This window comes from Musca domestica, unplaced genomic scaffold (genome assembly GCF_030504385.1).
Source record: "Musca domestica strain aabys unplaced genomic scaffold, Musca_domestica.polishedcontigs.V.1.1 49, whole genome shotgun sequence".
Lineage (NCBI taxonomy): Eukaryota > Metazoa > Arthropoda > Insecta > Diptera > Muscidae > Musca > Musca domestica.
The window spans coordinates 1252102-1271331 of NW_026712344.1; the positions used below are offsets into that span (position 1 = coordinate 1252102).

General features: G+C 36.3%; 1 protein-coding gene across 1 annotated transcript in view; it reads left to right on the forward strand.

Moving 5' to 3' along the window:
• Positions 1-19230, forward strand: part of LOC101898435 (stAR-related lipid transfer protein 13) — a 399946-nt gene that overhangs the window by 325052 nt on the left and 55664 nt on the right. Inside the window, exons 8-10 of the mRNA XM_059127991.1 lie at positions 6698-7656; positions 10096-11173; positions 11385-11427. Coding sequence (XP_058983974.1) covers positions 6698-7656; positions 10096-11173; positions 11385-11427 — 2080 coding nt within the window. The remainder of the gene's footprint in view (positions 1-6697; positions 7657-10095; positions 11174-11384; positions 11428-19230) is intronic.

Sequence of the window (19230 nt, forward strand, 5' to 3'; positions counted from 1 at the left end):
TCCTCTGCAATTACAATCATGTCCAACATATACTACGTGGATGTTGTCACCAATGTCCAGACTATTGCAGAGGCTGTGGTATTTTTGTTTCTAGGCCTATTGCAGGCATGCGCACCAATGTAAAACATTGTTTTTTTATTTTTTCTCTCTTTCCAATGTAACATTATGTCGACGTTGTTTTTTTTTTTTTTTTTTTTTTTTTGTGATTTTTTGACCAAATATGGTTTATGTCGCCAGTTGGCCGACGTTTGGACTTTGGTACATCATTTGTTGTTTCATCGATTTAATTACATTTAGTGAGGTATTTTTTTTTCTCAATACTGGCTGGGTGCTTCTTAGCAAAGGAGACGCGCGCGTAATAGGTTCTCCATGTAATGCTTTGTTAGGTCCATCACATTACATGCAACATACATTAGCAACTTCAACCAGCCAACATGTTGCATTAATTAAACATTGTTTTTTTTCTTTGTAAAATATTTTTTAGATGCGTCGTTTGTTTCATCAACTTGAGTTTAAGTTTATGAATTATTGAAATTTTCTGTGTGTGTTTTTTTTTATTTTCTTCATTTCCTCTTTGTCTCTCTAGTTCTATGTAATTTCGAATTCACAGCGAGTGTCATTTGATTGAGAGAATAGTATTGCAAACACAACAATAAGAATGTGTCGCATACTACGTGGTCTCATGGGGTATGATGGATAGTAATGTATGACGTCGTCTGGTGTTTTTGAAAAGGAAAACAATGTCAAATTCCCCAGACAGTGCCGGCAATTGTCTGGGGAATTGTGGTATCAAGGTATAATCTTAGTCTGAATTCAAAAGAGAATTCCATTCATTCATAGAAAATTCCTGATACCATTACAGCAATCGACAAAAAGGTTGTACTTACTCACTTGAAAAATTCCTTTAAAAAGTTATCTTCAGGAAATACATATATAGGAGATTTTTAAATTTTCTAATCTCTAAAAATCATTCTGAAAATCCCTGCTTAAAAATTCCTTGAGCTTCAGAAAATATAGGTGTTTTAAAATCCTAAATTCCAGATATATCTTAAATTTTAAAATTATTTGTAAAACCAACGTTGCTATACCTGAGAATCTTCTAAAACCAGTTAAAAAATATCTAACAGTCTTCTGAAAATATTCCTTTAAGAATTCATTTTTCCAAAATATTCTTCAAATGTCTTTTCGAAATATTTAACAAATCATGATACTTAAAAACGTTAATTTTTTCCTCCAGATTTAAGTCCAGGTAAAATGAAGAAAATATTTTGTACATTTCAGGAGTCGTTATGTGAGAATATTTCTTAAGAAACGAAAGCTAAAGCCTGGTGCCAATCTAAAGATATTTAAAAAAAAAACATCGTTAACTGGTGATTTAAGATTTAAGGCCCAATAAAATTCACAAAATGTTTTTCAAAACAATTCTCTAGTCGTATTTTCACAGTTATGAGCCTGTGGCCCTGTGAAAATAATTCCTGAATTTTTTTTCTGGGTTAAAGTCTATGTGCAAAGTTCTCTTAATTCTTCTTTAAAGTCCGCATTTATCGATCTATAATATTGTTTTTCAATCGTCCCTTAATTTTTTAAATTATTTTCATATTTTTTTTAAGTCCTCCAAAAATTCAGTCATCTAAAAATATTTATTTTAAAAAATTCGCATTTATTGGATTTTTGATTTCAAGGGTATAAACAAATATGGAATATTAAATATTCACATTTTCTGGACGTGTGATTTTTATGAACTTTTCCCAAAAAAAAAAGATTTGGATAGTATTTTTCAAAAATTCAGGTTTATTGATAATTGTCATACAGGGTGAGATAAAATAACTGCAACAAAGTCAAACGCCATAATTTTTACATTTTTTTTTGAATGAAACCAAAAAATGTCGGAAATAGCATCAAATTGTATCCTTTGGCACGAATTATGGCGTTCAAACGGCCAATGAAACCGTCACACGTTGTCCGAATGTTTCACTGCGGTATTTTGGCTCATTCCCGGCGAAGCGATTGCTTGAAGTGATAGACAATTTGGTATTTTTTAGTGCCAACCTTTCTTTCTAAACTACTCCAGACACAATAGGTCAACGGATTGGTATCCGGAGATTTTGGTGGCCATTGTTCGCAGGAAATGAAGCGAGGAACCTCATTTTGTAACCATTCTTTGGGTGGCGTGTGCTGAGTGCGATAGTGCGGAGTCCTGTTGGAATGTCCAAGGTCTGTGGCTAAAATGTTTATTTTCGCGATTATATTCGGCATTTATTCTGATGTCACGGTCGATTAATGCGAGCGGAGAGCGACCATCGGCTGTTATGGCGGCCCACACCATCACCATGGCCGGCGCTTGAGTTCTGGTGATCAACCGAAGGTGCACATTTTCCGCTGACCTCTTTGGAAAGTAAACATGATCATTTTGCTTGTTTACAAACAGCTGGACAACGAATGTTTTCTCATCGGAGAAAACCAAATTTGGCTGTTCACCACTTTCGGCCAAGCGAAGCGACTCTTTATCTCTTTTGAGTAAATTTTTTTTCTGTAGCGGTGTAAGTTCTTGCACTTTTTGGAATTTCAATGGCTTTACCCCGGGCTAATTTTTCAGTATTTGTCGAATAGAATATTGCGCTGTGTTAAGCTCACGAGCCATTTCTCGGCCACGGCGGGTTTCGATCAAGTCGCTTCTTTATTTTCGAACCATTCCTGCTGATGTTGCTGTTTTCTTCCATCCATTTTCTTGACGTCGGGCTACGCTACCAGTATCACGGTAACAAGTGAAATACTGGAGTGCTCTAACGATAGCCACTCGTGGCTTTCCAGCCAAATATAAAGAAATCACATTATCACGCTTGAATTCCATCACGAATATTTTTTTTTTTTTTTTTTTGTAAAAAATTCTCTCCAAAATGCTTTTGTACGCTTATTGTTAACTAATGAGCTGTCACTGGAATAATTTTAAAAGCTGTCGGACGAGTGGCTTAGAAGTGACAGCTGTCTGAAGTTAGTTGTAGTTTTATTTCCCAAAAAAAAAATTGGAAAATGTCTTCTGAAAGTATTTTTTCAAAAATACATTTTTAAAAAATTAATAAATGTTCTCTAGAAATTTTTTTAAATTATTTCTTAACAAAAGTACTAGAAAGGTATTTTCAATAAAATTTTTATATCCATTTTTATTGGTCCTATTCGATGATTCCCTAAAAATATTATTTTAAATTTACTCTTTTGATCGAAAGATTTCTGAAAATTCGCTGAGAAGTTTTTTCAATGATCTGTTTGAAACCACGTTGTTTGATCTTCGATAGGTTTTTAAAATAATCTGCTCGAAGGTCTTTTCCTGAACTTCTAAACGTTTCTAGAAAATATTTGAATATTCATCAAAAAAACATTTACAAAATGTAAAATCCCTTCTATTATTGGATTAATGGTCTTCTGAAATTTTTTTGGAAAACCCTTTCGATGTTCCCCTAAAAAGTGTAATTTTTCTTTAATACTCCCTTAATGGATAAATAAAATCCTCAATATAAATCCTCAATATAATAAAATATAAAAATAACATATTTTATGACCCTGATAAGAGTGATACGTATTTTTAAATATCCTCTCTTTTTTAATTTCAAAACTGTATTTTGAAAGAGGTAAGCTACAGAAAAGTCCACAATCGGGTTTTGAAAAATTTCAGAATCTCCTTGAAATAAATCCATTCTATGGGAACCTGGAATCTGTTACTCTCTGCAATAAAGGAAAATCTCTGTTTTTCGACTTTTCCAATTATTTCTTGGATACAGAAAAAATATAGCATACTTTTAGGATATACCATTTATATTACAACTAATTACTTTAATCAATTTGAAGTTTTTATTATTTTCAATTTCAAACTAAATTGTTTGTTTCATTTTCTTTATTAATGAGCATTTCCAAGAAACATCCGCCAATTTCCCTGACCCTGAACTTGCCAATCTTCCACTTTTGATATTTTCTATGCCAAGGTTATTATTGTTTCTTCAATTTTTCATTTTATTCAACACATCAGCCATTCTTATTATTTTTCTTGTTGATCTTCTTTTTTCATATGACCATGAACTTTTCAATTTCAAAACATTCCAAAACAATACAAAATCAATATGAAAAGACAATGGTGAATATCATTTCCACAAGTAATGTCAATAATGTTGGACACAGAAAATCGTTAGCAAACAAAGCAGAGGAGAAGAAAAAAAAAAACAAGCTTGTCATTTTAATGTCTCATAAATTTGAATACAACCTTGATGTTGAACTGGGTTGATTCTGAGGATGGCTAAATTCATAAAACACACATTTGTAGGTAAATATCTTGCACACATTCAAATATGTTGTTAAAGTTATTGCGGCAGGGACGTTGCAATCAAAGGCTCAATTCCACTCATCCCCAACGGGGCAGAAAAAGAGACAGGGAGTTTTTTTTTCAACATTTCTATAAAATTTCTTTTTTTATTTGTGACATAAGACTCCCATTCAAATTAAGCTTCCCCACGTCCCTGGCCACCCCATCACCTGGTTCATTATAGCGCTTGTAATGACAAAAACCGGCATCCTTATGATCGTTTGCCTTTGTTGTCATTCTATAGAACGTAGAGGTAAAAACAAAGGCTCTCGAGACAAACTATTTTCTTCTTTTTTTACCTCATCCCAAGAACATAAAACATAAGCTGTGGCATAGCAGAAATTGTCAAATGTCCTGATCGACAGCGGTGGCTATGTTTAGCCTATTCAAAATGTTGGCAAAAATGATATGCTTTGACGCTTATAGTCAAAGACGTTATTCGTTTTTTTTTCTTAAAAGTCGCCGTTGTCAGCAGGCCTCATCATTGTTGTTGTCATAGCCATCGTCTTTTCAACATCTCCTAGTGTTCAGTGCGGCAGCGGCATGATGGCAAAAGAAGCTCAAAAAAATCGAATCGAATGCAAGTCGAGAAAAAAATTGAAATTAACATAAAAATTCAATAGCAGTTTTACATTTTTTTCGCTACAACAGTCGAAGTCACTGTGGGACGAAAAACTATTTATTATATAAAAAAAAAATATTTCTAATCAATTCTGTGCAGGACCCCACACTTGTCTGTCATTTAGATTAATAAAAACCCGGAGAATTATAGACCCCCCACTGATGTTGCATCCCCCACAGCTAGAAGACATTCTCAACGTCTTTAACAAGAAATAGAGGACTTCTTACCGGTCTTCAAAATCTAGAGGAACTTCTATGACTAGAAGACCTTCTGTTACTACAAGACCTTCTGTAACTAGAATACCTTCTTCAGCCCTTCTATAGCTAGAAGACCTTCTTCAGCTCTTCTGTAGCTAGAAGACCTTCTTGAGCTCTTCTGTAGGGAGAAGACTGTCAGCAGCTCTTCTATAGCCAGAAGACATTCTTCAGCTATCCTTTAGCTTCCTAGAAGACCTTCTGCAGCTCTTCCATAGCTAGAAGACCTTCTGCAGCTCTTCTATAGCCAGAAGACGTTCTGCAGCTCTTCTATAGCCAGAAGACCTTCTGCAGCTCTTCTATGGCCAGAAGACCTTCTGCAGCTCTTCTATAGCTGGAAGACCTTCTGCAGCTCTTCCATAGCTAGAAGACCTTCTGCAGCTCTTCCATAGCTAGAAGACCTTTTGGAGCTCTTCCATAGCTAGAAGACCTTCTGCAGCTCTTCCATAGTTAGAAGACCTTCTGCAGCTCTTCTATAGCTAGAAGACCTTCTGCAGCTCTTCTATAGCCAGAAGACCTTCTGCAGCTCTTCTATAGCTAGAAGACCTTCTGCAGCTCTTCCATAGCTAGAAGACCTTCTGCAGCTCTTCCATAGCTAGAAGACCTTCTGTAACTAGAAGAACTTCTACCGGTCTTCTATGGCTAGAAGATTTTCTGTAGCTAGAAGGGCTTTTGCAGGTCTTCAATGGCTGGAATACCTCTAACAGGTCTTGTATAGTCAAAATACATTATACGGGTCTTCCATAGCTAGAAGACTTTCTACCAGCTATAGAGGTATAGCTAGTATATTTTCTATTTGAAAAGCTTTGCCTTTTCGTTCATTGGGAGAACCACTGTCCCAAAACAAAATCATAGTTCAGCTCTGTAACTCGAACGAAAAAAAATATAAATTCAAGCTATCTTGGATTGAAAAGATCGGCAACCTGCTGATCTGATGATGCTGTACTGTACAGGCTCATTACGCATTCAAGGTCCTTGAAGAGAGACGCAAAATCGAAAAGGAAATCTTTGGGATGCTTATAGCTTTCAACAGCATTGTTTTGTTTTGTTTCAAAATGTTCAAGGAAGACTCCAAGCTCAAAGATTGTTCACAAAGATGAGATGCTATTTGCCGGCCTGGCTGACTGTCTGTCTCTTCGATTGTAATATGTTGAGTCAGGTATTGTTGTTCAATCACGTTGCATGACATTATGGAACATGTCGTCGCTTTCATAAATAGTGGTAATGGCACGGGCACCAGTGTCTTTGTGTGGAGGTTTAGCTTCCTAGCCACCATATGGCGGAGTTTTAAACAAAAACAAAAAACCCCAACGACTGATAAGCAGCCACGAAAGACCTTGGTTGCTTTCGGTTTCATAGGAAATATTCAAAAAATAGCAAAATATGTGAATACCCCTTATTCGCAGCCACTAACTGATTATCATTTTAATTTTTTTTTTCAATCTTCTTTTTTCTGTCTTCCCTTTTTAGGCCACCATACCATTGCAGTCGTTTAACCTTGATTGCGGACGTTTAGATAACAGCGGTGGTGGAGGCTGCTCTGCCTCAGGTGGCAATGTGACTAAAACTCAAGTTGCCTACTTGAGAACATTATCGGCTCCGACACCATCACCTTCGCATACAATTTACCAGGCACTACTTCATAATCAAAATCAAGTCGAGAACAACACCGGCAACAACAACAACAACAGCAAATTAAGTGGCCATCCCCGTCATCTGCTGCTGGCCCAACGTAACAGTTTAGCAGGAGTTAGTGCTGCTGCTGCTGCTGCCTCCTTCGATCATCATCACAATTCGCATCTGACAAATTTGCCCGGCAATGATGCCGCAGCCTCAAATATGAGCAATGGTGACATTAAGTCAACGATGTCAGCCCCAGCCAAAGTAAATCCAATAACCATTCTAAAGATTGAAGAGACATCGGCCAAAGCGGCCAGCTCCATGGGGTCCACTGAACCGGCAACAGATGTAGAATCTTTACATCAGAAACGTTTACGTCAATTGAACATGGAAATGGATAATCTGCGCAATACCTCCATAGATCAAAGCCAGCAATTGTCGGCTCTAATGCAACAAAATCATTACTGCAATGGTGGAGCTGGTGGCCACATGGTCGGGAACAGCAGTGGTAATGCTAATAAACATAAAACTCTTATGACAGGCTCGTCATGTGCAATGCCGAAAAAGGCTTCCAATCCGACGACGGCGACGGCGACATCATCATCTTCATCCAGCAACATAATGCTGACCTGTAGCAGGCCAGCGACACAGCAATCAACGTCAAATGCAGCATCAACACCAGCAACAACAACAACAAGTTATCTATTACAACATGGCAATGATGCTACCAAAAAAGGTTCAACCTCTACAATCTGGACATCTGAGGAATCGATTTTAAGGAGTGTTGGCGCCGTCGATGAAGACAATAAGTAAGTAAAGCCACTTCTATGAGCATTTCCTTTGGAAAATCCATAATGCATTGGCATATTTTTTCCCATTCTCTCATTTCTTCTAATCCATTGAGACATAATTACTTACAATGGCAATTCCATTGTGTGTTCCAAGCAGCAATGGAGTGTGCCAGGCAGAACCAAACGTAACTCAAAACAAAAAAAGCTCAAAAAGAATAAAAGAAAAATATTACATTGCGGATTTCAATTCTTGGCCTATGTGTGGCCTCTTAGGGGAGTTCAGCCATTGAAGAAAGCTTGGCAATTGTTTCATCTTCAATTGGAGTCTTCTGTGTGGCACATTGTTCCTTTTCTTTATTGGCATTCTTATTTTGGTTAATCACTTCCTGGGAGAATAAGAATATAAATGACAATTGATTGAATGGAAAAAAGAATGTCGTGGGGAGTGGGGAAAACAATCAAAAATCAATCTTGGGGTTCTTTAGAAGAAAAACACCATGCCAACTATTATTATGGCATACCATATATGGAACGAGGAAGAATTACACTTTGCAAAAATAAAAATAAATAAATAAATAAAAATTACGCGGAAAATCTAGAAAGAATAGAAGAAGGTCTTCTAGATATAGAAGAGCTGAAGGTTTCTAACTTTAAAAGAGCTGACGAAGGTCTTCTAGGTATAAGGGCCCCGAAAAAGATCTTCTAGCTGTAAATTACCTGAAGAAGATCTTCTAGCTATAGAAGAGTTGAAGAATATCTTCTACCTATAGAAGAGCTGAAAAATATCTTCTAGCTATAGAAGAGCTGAAGAAGATTTTCTAGCTATAGAAGAACTGAAGAAGGTCTTCTAGGTATACAAAGGCTGAAGAAGGTCTTCTACCTATAGAAGGGCTGAATAAGGTATTCTAGCTATAGAAGGGCCGAAGAAGGTCCTCTAGCTATAGAAGGGCTGAAAAAGGTTTTCTAGCTATAATAGAGCTGCGGAAGGTCATCTAGCTATAATAGATCTAAGAAAGGTCATCTAGCTATAATAGAGCTAAGAAAGGTCATCTAGCTATAGAAGGGCTGAAGAGGGTCTTCTAGCTATAAAAGAGCTTAGGAAGATCTTCTAGCTATAGAAGAGCTGATGGAGGTCTTCTAGCCCTATAAGAGCTGAAGAAGTTCTACTAGCTATAGAAAGGCTGAAGAAGGTCTTCAAGGTAAAGAAAATCTTAGTAAGGTCTTCTAGCTATAAAAGAGCTTAGGAAGACCTTCCTAGCTACAGAAGAGCTAAAGAAGATCTTTTAGCTATAGAAGAGCTGAAGGAGGTCTTCTAGCCATATAAGAGCTGTAGATGGTCTTCTAGCTATAGAAGAGTTGCAGAAGGCCTTCTAGCTATAGCAGAGCTGCAGAAGGCCTTCTAGCTATAGAAGAGCTAAAGAAGATCTTCTAACAACAGAAGACCTGAAGAAGGTCTTTTGGCTATAGAAAAACTGAAGAAGGTCTTCTAGTATCACAAAGGCTGAAGAAGGTCTTCTACCTATACAAGGGCGGAATAAGGTATTCTAGCTATAGAAGGGCTGAAGAAGGTCCTCTAGCTAGAGAAGGGCTGAAGAAGGTTTTCTAGCTATAATAGAGCTGCGGAAGGTCATCTAGCTATAATAGATCTAAGAAAGGTCATCTAGCTATAATAGAGCTAAGAAAGGTCATGTAGCTATAGAAGGGCTGAAGAGGGTCTTCTAGCTATAGAAGAGCCTAGGGAGGTCTTCTAGCTATAAAAGAGCTTAGGAAGATCTTCCTAGCTACAGAAGAGCTAAAGAAGATCTTCTAGCTATAGAAGAGCTGAAGGAGGTCTTCTAGCCATATAAGAGTTGAAGAAGTTCTTCTAGCTATAGAAAGGCTGAAGAAGGTCTTCAAGGTATAGAAAAGCTTAGTAAGGTCTTCTAGCTATAAAAGAGCTTAGGAAGACGTTCCTAGCTACAGAAGAGCTAAAGAAGATCTTCTAGCTATAGAAGAGCTGAAAGAGGTCTTCTAGCCATATAAGAGCTGTAGATGGTCTTCTAGCTATAGAAAAGCTGCAGAAGGCCTTCTAGCTATAAAAGAGCTGCAGAAGGCCTTCTAGCTATAGAAGAGCTAAATAAGATCTTCTAACTACAGAAGACCTGATAAAGGTCTTCTGGCTATAGAAGTCCTGAATTAGGTCTTCTAGCTATATAAGAGCTGAAGAAGATCTTCTAGCTATAGAATGTCTCCCCCACAAAGGGTCAACATTTTTGCGTTGCTGTAGAGAGAGAAAGAGAGACAGAGAGAAATATTGAACTGTAGAGAGCTTATAGAATCTCGTCTTACCACAGATTGTCTCTGTAGGTTCTCCTTGCCATAGAACACCTTTAAATTTTTATTCAAATATCTTTAAATCTTTTATCTTTTCGAATATTTGTATTAACATCTTATTTTTGTATTTATCTTTTTCCACAGCTCAACCTCATCCTCGGCATGTGAAGAAGCATCTGGTGCCTTGAGTTCCGGTAAATCGGGCATTTCACTGGATAGCTCTGGCGTAGAAAATGATAATAATGAAAGCGGTATTGGCACAGCCACACCACCCAAAGATATGTCCTATTGGAAGAGTATGCCACATCATCATCGCCATCATCATCATCATCACCACCACAATCAACAGGACAATGAATCGATCAGCAGTTTGGATGTCCTGCGTAAAATGAAATTCCAAAAGGGAAGTTCGGTTACAAGCTCTGATGATCCCGATCTCTTGGAAGTGTTAAGTTTATGCGATGAAACACCAAATGGTGACGATGATGATGAAGAAGAAGTTGATGTTGATGATGAAGTTGAACAAGTTATTGGAGGAGGAGGTGGAGGACAACATAATAATTCCCTCAAATCCAATAACAACGATGAAGATATGGATGATTACGATATGGTCGATGAGGAAGACGAGGGCCATGATGATTTCGAAATTGTGCCCTACTGTGACTGTGATTGCACGGAGGATGGGGATGCCAGCAGTGCCAGTGCCGGTAGTTCGGGTACACGTACTAACAGTTCCATTAACAATGGTTCGTTAAGCGATTCCACAAATTGTGGCAGTGGCGTGGTAATGCGTCGCAAATATGGCGCCCAACCCATTATGGTGCCGCAAAAATGTCGTAGCCATTCGCTGGATACCTCATCACTGCCAAATTCATATCATCAGCCGGCGGCGGCACATCATCACCATCGACATCAGCATGGTCATGGCTCAATTGCCCATGCTTCGGCTGCCGCCGCCCATCATGCCCAATTGGCACGTAAACTGCAACATTTGAGAGATCGTCACAAGGATCGCAATCAGCTGTCGCTGGCATTGAGACAAGAACCATTTCAGTCACTGTTGGCGCCCACACATTTCCATGAGCTGCCCTCGCCCAGCAGTGCATCGCTGCATAGTGGTCATGAAATACTAGATACCCAAGAGCTCTCAACGAAATCCAATTCGGCGCCTTTGTTGCTGAAGCAGGAGAAACGTCTTGATGATTTTGCCAACCAAAATGTGGTGAGTTGTATCTGTATCTGAAAAAGAAACAGTTGTAAAGGGAAACCCAAGAATCAAAACAAAGAACTTGAATCCATCCTTGGCCTCTGTCTGGGTGGATACTTCGTTTAAATTTAAATACTCTGGTTGATTAAAAGGATTGACTCAAGTTCTTTGCCGGCGATTTTTTTGTGGCTATTAAATTGGTTTTTTGATTTTTCTTTTATTCTAGACCCTGCGCTATTCCCGTTCCCAAAGTGATCGCTATTTAGCAGGTGAGTGTGCCACCATTAGTCTTTAAGCCATAATTTTATGCATGCTTTTGGTTAAGGAAGAAGTAGAAGACGTGCCGTCATCATGTTCTCTGTCAAGATTCCTTGGTGGCGTCTAAATCCTTGGCCATCGTTTTCATGATTTCCATAATGAAATGTTAATAAGCCTGGCCAACATATTTGCATTTACAAAAACAAAAAGGAGAAAAAATTCATATGACAGCAATTCTTCCATGGAGGTCCCTCCTTTTTGGTTGTATGAGTTGTCGTTTCTGTGGCTGGTCTTCACTTCTCCAGTGATTAATTATTTAATAATTTTTCAATGGTTGTTATTGTGGCCCTGCTCAAGTCAAGTGATCTTTGGCTGTTTCTTCATTCCGTCGTTTGTTGCTATCTTTTTTTACAAACTTATTTAAAGTTTGATGTAGGTAATCTCCATGCGGCTGCTGTTCTGGGATTTTAATAGACTTTGACATCAAGTTATGACGAGTTTTTTATTTTCGTATTTTTTGATTAGTTTCTTAGTCACCGTGTTCTCCGGCATCAGATCTCGTCAACCATCAACAGTTTCGCCTTATTCTTCACATGGCTTGACCAACAAGATTAATAGATTTACGTTATTATAATTGAAAAGAATATTCAATTATCTTATGCAAAATAAAGTAGTTTTAGTTGTAAATAATAGTCTTTTTGCTGATGAGGTGGACCTTGAAATTGGTAAAACAATGAAAATGGAAAATTAAATAATTTATTTCCAATTTATATAGGAAATATCGCTTTGTAAATGACGAAGGACCCGGAAGAAAAAACAAACTTCGAGCCTTTCCCACGAATTTTTGGGAATCATTCTTTTTTTTTAATAAGACACAATTTAAGCCCATAACGGGTTTTCTGATCTGAAATCCTCCAAATCAATTAAAATCCATACTAATTCCACTTCAAATACTACGAAGAACAAACATATTTTTCATTTAAACATTTAGTGTATGTAACTCATAGATTATGCCTTAAAGTATGCTTTATATTTTGGGTTTTTAGCTATTGTGCATTGCAGCAAAACAAAAGGGAATTGTTTTCAAGTAAAACAATATTAAATCGATATTAAAAATTGAATAACAAATATTCAAAATATTTTCAAAAATTTTTCGAAATTATTTTTTGAAAACGCTATGAATCCCATAACCGAGGTAGTGACCATATTTAATAAGATTTAAGCCAATCCAACACAACTTTCATCTATGGTCTCTTGTTTACCATAACCCTTTACCTTTTCGTTGAAAAAATTCCAATCATTATTGCTTGTTGTTGTTGCTCTATTTCACCTCTGACGTCATCAACTTGTCTACCCATCATCAATGTTGTAATGAAAACGAAGGACTGATAAAACGGCTTCAAATATTTGAATGGTATAAACAGCAAAAGAATCTCTTAAGGGGCAATTGAAAATCAATCAATGAATGAAGAGGGTGTGGAAATAGGGTGATACAATTTAGGTGACAAAAATTGGAAAATATATTTTTAAGAGAATAAAGAAGAGATATTTTAATCGAGCAAATAAATCCTGGTATTTTATGATAATGCCCCTTGAAAACCTATTGGTTTTCTACAATGGACTAGCTAACAGGTCTTGCATGAGAACACCCTTTAGAGGTTTTTAGAACGCCCGAAATCTAACTGGATTTTAATGAAACTAGTATTCCATGAGGGCAAAAACATATATTTTAAAAGACTGATTTTTAATGAGGAATCCTACGAGTCTACTAGGGGAGGTCAAACTGCTCTTCTTTTCAATTAAGAGAGAAGAGGAGGCTAAAACGTCTTTTACCAGATCGCTAAATCTTTTCCAAGAGAAAACCAAAAGGTCCGCTAAGAGGAGGCAAGATGGTGTTCTAAAAGAAAACCAAATGCCTTCCAAGACAACAAGAGACACATGTCTGCTAAGAGATCACTAAGAGGTTTATCATTGAAGACCAGTTGGCCTTATTATCAAATACCAATTTCTATGAGAAGAGACCGACTGCTCTTCTATGAGAAGAGACCAACTGCTCTTCTATGAGAAGAGACCAACTGCTCTTCAATGAGAAGAGACCAACTGCTCTATTATGAGAAGAGACCAAGTGCTCTTCTACGATAAGAGCTCAACTGCTCTTGTATGAGAAGAGCTCAGCTGCTCTTGTATGGGAAGAGCAATAACTGCTTTTCAATGTGAAGAGACCAACTGCTCTTCTATGTGAAGAGACCAATTGCTCTTCTAGGAGAAGATATAAACTGTTCTCTAATAAAAAAAGACAAATGGCTCTTCTATCAGAAAAGCCCAACTGCTCTTCTATGAGAAGAGGCCAACTTCTCTTCTATGAGAAGGTATAAACTGCTCTCTAATAAAAATAGACAACCGGCTATTCTATGTGAAGAGACCAATTCCTCTTCTATGAGAAGAGGACAATTGCTTTTCTATGAGATATCAAATGCTCTTCAATGAGACGGGCAAATTCTCTTCTGTTATCAAAGCAAATGATCCGCTAGAAAAGGAGCAATTTCTCGTCTATGAGAAGAGCAAATGCTCTTCTATGAGCTCTCTTATTTTCGGTATGAAAATGTTTTGTTCTTCACTGGAAAAAACCTTTTAATCTTCAGTGAAATTATCACTTCTTTCTTTCTTCTATGAAATGCCATATATTTGAATTCCCTGGAAAGTTTTGGTTCCCATCACCCTTGCAATGTCACACCCTATTAAAGTTGTTCATATTTGTACAGCTTGTGCATATGGACCTCGAATTTTGCAGAGATTGCTCATTTGACTTTAATACCTTTACAAAGATACTTAAGTGATTGTCTTTTCCCCTCTTGCCATCTTCACCACATTGAGGTGACGGTGGTGGTGGTTGTTGGTGATTATAAATCCCAGTAAAACAATGCTCGTTAACTGTTGTTGGGGAGAACTACATGTCATCATACATTTCGCACAGACAGGATATCAACATCATCATTATTATTATCAACTGCCCACGGGCGTGGGTAAATCCTCTTATGAAGGACAACATCATCCAATGGATGAAAATTTAATTTGTTTTACTCATGTGGCCAACGAAGGAGACCTGAAAAAAAGCACTGCTGTAAAACAAGATGGACGGGCAATATGAAGTGGACAAGGATTGGACAAGGATGAATTGTCCCGTTAGATATATAGACGTCAATTCATCGAGAGTGTTGACTTGATTGGCAGAAACTTCTCGTGGTTTCAGAAAAAAGTAACAATTGGATGAGGGGATGGGGGATGGGAAATATGGGGTAATGAAGAAAAATGAAACAAAAATTAAAAAAATAAAAATTGTGGCCACAAGGACTTTTGTTGAGTATATGTTGTCTCTCCCTTCCCCATTTTGTCTCTATAACATCAACATATTGATTGAAATGTTTCGTTATCAGTTATTGAAATTGACAAATGCAAATGAAAATATTGCAGACCTATTGTTTTTGAAATTAAGCATAGGGATTTGTATTGATTTTATTTTTCTAGTTTAATTTTATATACATAGATACGATTTTTATTTTTAAAACAATTGCCTTTTGTCCTTTATTTTTTGGTCTGTCACATAGATGACCAGAAAAAAATTCCAATTAAAATCGCTGATGTTTTTTAATGTAATAAATCTGCCAATAAATATATTAATCACAGGCAATTTTTCTCGTTTTATTATAATTATTGAGTTTGTAAAATGAAATTTATTTTCCATCCCTTTTTATTGTTTTTTTTTTTTTTTTTTTGTGGTGGATGGTTGACAGATTTTTCCCAGAAATTGCATGAAATGAAAAGCTAATGACCTACCACACCAACATACACACTCGTATACTCTTTCCCTCAATGGTAGATGATTGACTTATTGTCTTTAATGCCACTGCCAATCAATTTGTAATTTGTATACATTAATAATTATTGAATTGCGGAAATTCCTATGTAATCCATTATCCCATCATTATGCAAAACGCTATTCGGAATGGTGAATTTTTTTGTTTGTTCTTGTGAAAACCAGCTGACGCAACACCTGGAAATGGGAAAATTATATAACAAAGGAGGGTGATTTTATTTATTGAGTTTTTTTTTTTTTGTGGTCGTCAATGATGAGGTGGAATGCAGGGGGTGGGTGTTTTTTGCACCATCAGTTATATAAATATAACATTTGCTTAATATGTTTTAAAATAGACATGAATTGGAAATTTCCTATACTTCCAAATGGTTATGGTGTGGAGATTTACAATGGCCAACCGATATTGCTAGAAATGCGTTTTGATTAAAGTTGGGTAGAGGGGTCCTCTAAGACAAAATATGAGTTCCCACGTCGATAGGCAAAAAAGTGAGTCTCTCGGCTTAGCTTTTTTATAGATAAAGTTTCCTTTCCTATTAATACCTTTTCCACAAAGATAAAAATGTTGAAAATGTCTATCAAAATTCAGGCTCAACCACACTCATGATAAAAATAGTACATTAAACTTTTTTAGATAATGCTCGAAAGTTCTTTCCTAATAATAGCTTTACCGCAAAAGGATTAACAATTTGTAAATTTCTATTAAAATTCGAGCTCTTCTAAGTGGCTCACAAATCAAAATTAATTAATCCCAGTCGAAGATGGCTGAGTCGATCCAATTTTTTTACCATGAAAAAATTAACTTAGCAACACTATGGAACATGGACGACTCTGTCTTATTCGCTTCGGATACAGGGTGAGATAAAAAAAAAACTGCAACAAAGTCCAACGCCATAGATTTTATTTATTTTTTTTTTAATTTTATTAAATGAAAGCAAAAAATGTCGAAAATAGCATCAAATTTTAGAATAAGTTTAGATTTGTTCGAATTGATCACCTTAGGCATGAATTATGGTCTTCATACGGCCAATGAAACCGTCACACTCTGCCCAACGTTGCATCAGACACAATAGTCCAACGGATTGGTATCCGGAGATTTTGATGGCCATTGTGCGCTGGAAATGAAGGGAGGAACCTCATATTGTAACCATTATTGAGTGGCTCGTGCTCAGTGCGATGGTGCTGAGTCCTGTTGGAATATCCAAGGTCTGCGACCAAAGTGTTTACCTGCCCAAGGCTTTAATACACACTGGGCATTTATTCTGATCCCATGTTCGATTAATATGAGCGGGGAGCGACCATTATGGCGGCTCAAACCATCACCATGGCCGGCGCTTGAGTTCTGATGGGCAACCGAAGGTCCACATTTTCAGCTGACCTCTTTGGCAAGTAAACATGATCATTTTTTGTTTACTGGTCAACGAATGTTTTTTCATCAGAGAAAACCAAATTCGGCAGTTCACTACTTTCGGCAGTTCACTTACTACCAAGCGAAGCAACTCTTTAGCTCTTTTGAGTCTATTTTCTTTATGTTGCGGTGTAAGTTCTTGTACTTTTTGGAATTTCAATGGCTTTATCCCGGGCTCATTTTTCAATATTTACCGAATGGAATATTGCGATGTGTTCAGCTCACGAGCCATTTTTCGGTCACGCGATGCGGGTTTCAATCAAGTCGCTTTTTTACTTTTCGAACCATTTCTGCTGATGTTGCTGTTTTCTTTTTCCATTCCCTTGACCTTCCACTTCATCTTTTTGACCTCTCCCATTTTGAAAGATACAAAGTTACCTTGAAATTCACAGAATCCCGTTTTCGGTGGGGGTTTTCTTTCCTCCATTTGTTTCTTCCTTTTTGTTTCTTAACAAATTGTATCTTAGCTCCCTTCTTTCCTTGTTTCTGAAGCATTTCCTTATACTTTCTTGCATTAAAAATAAGATTGTAGCACGTGTTACAAACTTTCTGAAACTCTGTTCACAAACACTTGTTGAAAAAAAAAAAATATTCAATGCAGAAAGTAGATCTGAAATTTCTCAAGTTTAAATGACAAAGATTTCAATTGTTTGTGATTTTATGAGAAAATGAACAAGTTTTCAATTGTTATTGGCTGAAAGTATTTTGCGGTTCATTGGCAGACTATGGGGAAAATCATCTTAATTATTATCTATATTCACAATGGGAAATATGTTTTTATATTAAAGTTCAAAAAGCGTACATTTTTTAGAAAATAATGCATTCTATTTAAATAAATTTTCAAATGTATTTTCATTGGCTATAATTAAATAAAAAGTAAATAAAAAAATATTTGCTGATTTTACAATACTTAAAAAAACCATATATTTATCACAAACCTACTACCAAACGAAACCCCCATTTCAAAATCTCAACTTCGTTCGTTCACGCTAAATCAATCTGTTCCAAATCTAGTACCATTTACTACAGTTCGTAGCTTTGTACACATTTCCAAAACTAAATCATACTGACCTTCCATCCAAACTTAATTCTCATACCAAGTTTAAAATTTTTAGCTCAATCCGTCCACATTATTCTAAATGGTACCACTTTAGAAGTTTACTACAATTGTAGAATTTTTCGTGAGCTTAAAGTTCAAATTTTCAAAAACCCATGTCCTGCCAACCAATAACCCTGTTCTGCACTTCATCATTGTCTCTTATTCCCAATTTCAGAATTATACGTTTGTCCAATACTGTGTATTAAATTGTTAGTACATTTTAGTACTTTTCGTACCATTTTCGTATGAATTTCCAAATCCCCTAGCCTTATCTTATATATATCTAGATCGTAGTAAAAAAATACAAAATATCCTCTTACCCAAAAATTCACGCATGTGGTTCCTGAAAAATTTAGAAAAGATTTCAATTTTTTGAATTTTTTTCAAAATTCCGCAATATAAAGGCCCAGAGAAATTATTCAAAAAATCCGAGATTTTTTTCGAAATTCAACATTTTGGGGCCATGAAAAAGCCAAAAAGTCATTCAACATTTCGTTTCTTTGGCCCTTGAAAAATTATTCATAGTTCCACGCTTTTGGGCTCGGAAATTGAAAGTGCATAAAAAAAAAAAATCACGCTCTTGGGCCTTGAAAGTGTACAAATACATCGGTTTTGGGCTTTGAAAGAGCTTTGAAAGATTATTCAAGATTTCTCTCCTAAAGTGGCTAGATAAGTTTTTTCAAAATGCCAAACTATTGGTCCTTAAAAAATAACTATTCATAATTTCACGCTTTTGGGGCCCTGAAAAAATCCTAGAAAAAGAATTACATATTCGTGCCTAAATAATTTGTTCAAAATGACACTTTCTTGGGCCTTGAAAGTGCCTTGACCTTGAAAGTGTCTAAAAAAGTACTCCAAATTCTACGACTTTGGGCTTTGAAAAAATATTTAAAACCTCATGCCTTAATAGCGCTTAAATAAATTATTCAAAATGGCACACTTTTGCCTAGAATTTTTTTTATATATCCACGTCTGTGGGCCTTGAAAGTGCCTAGAAAACTTTTTAAAAATTCCCAGATTTGGCTCATGGTTCAGTCAAAAAATGAAAATAGTGTATTCAAAATTTCACTACTTTGGGCCTTAAAAGTGCGTTTATAACTATTCCAAATTCCACGCATTTTTGCTTAAAAAAATTAATCAAAGTTTTACGCCTTTTAGCCTTAAAACTTCACAATTTTGGGCCATGTAAAAACGGAGAAACAATATTATGCATTTCCATACTTTTGGGCCTTAAAAGTTCATAAAAAATATGATTCAAAATTCCTCGACTTCGACCTCGGTCTTGGAAGAGCCGAAAAAAATATTATACAATTCCTCGACTTTGGGCCTTGCAGAACTTGAAAAAAATACTATAAAATTTCTTGAATTTGGGTCATGTCAGGCCAAGAAAATTTCATTCAAGCATCCGCGTCTTTGGGCTTTGAAAGTGACTAATT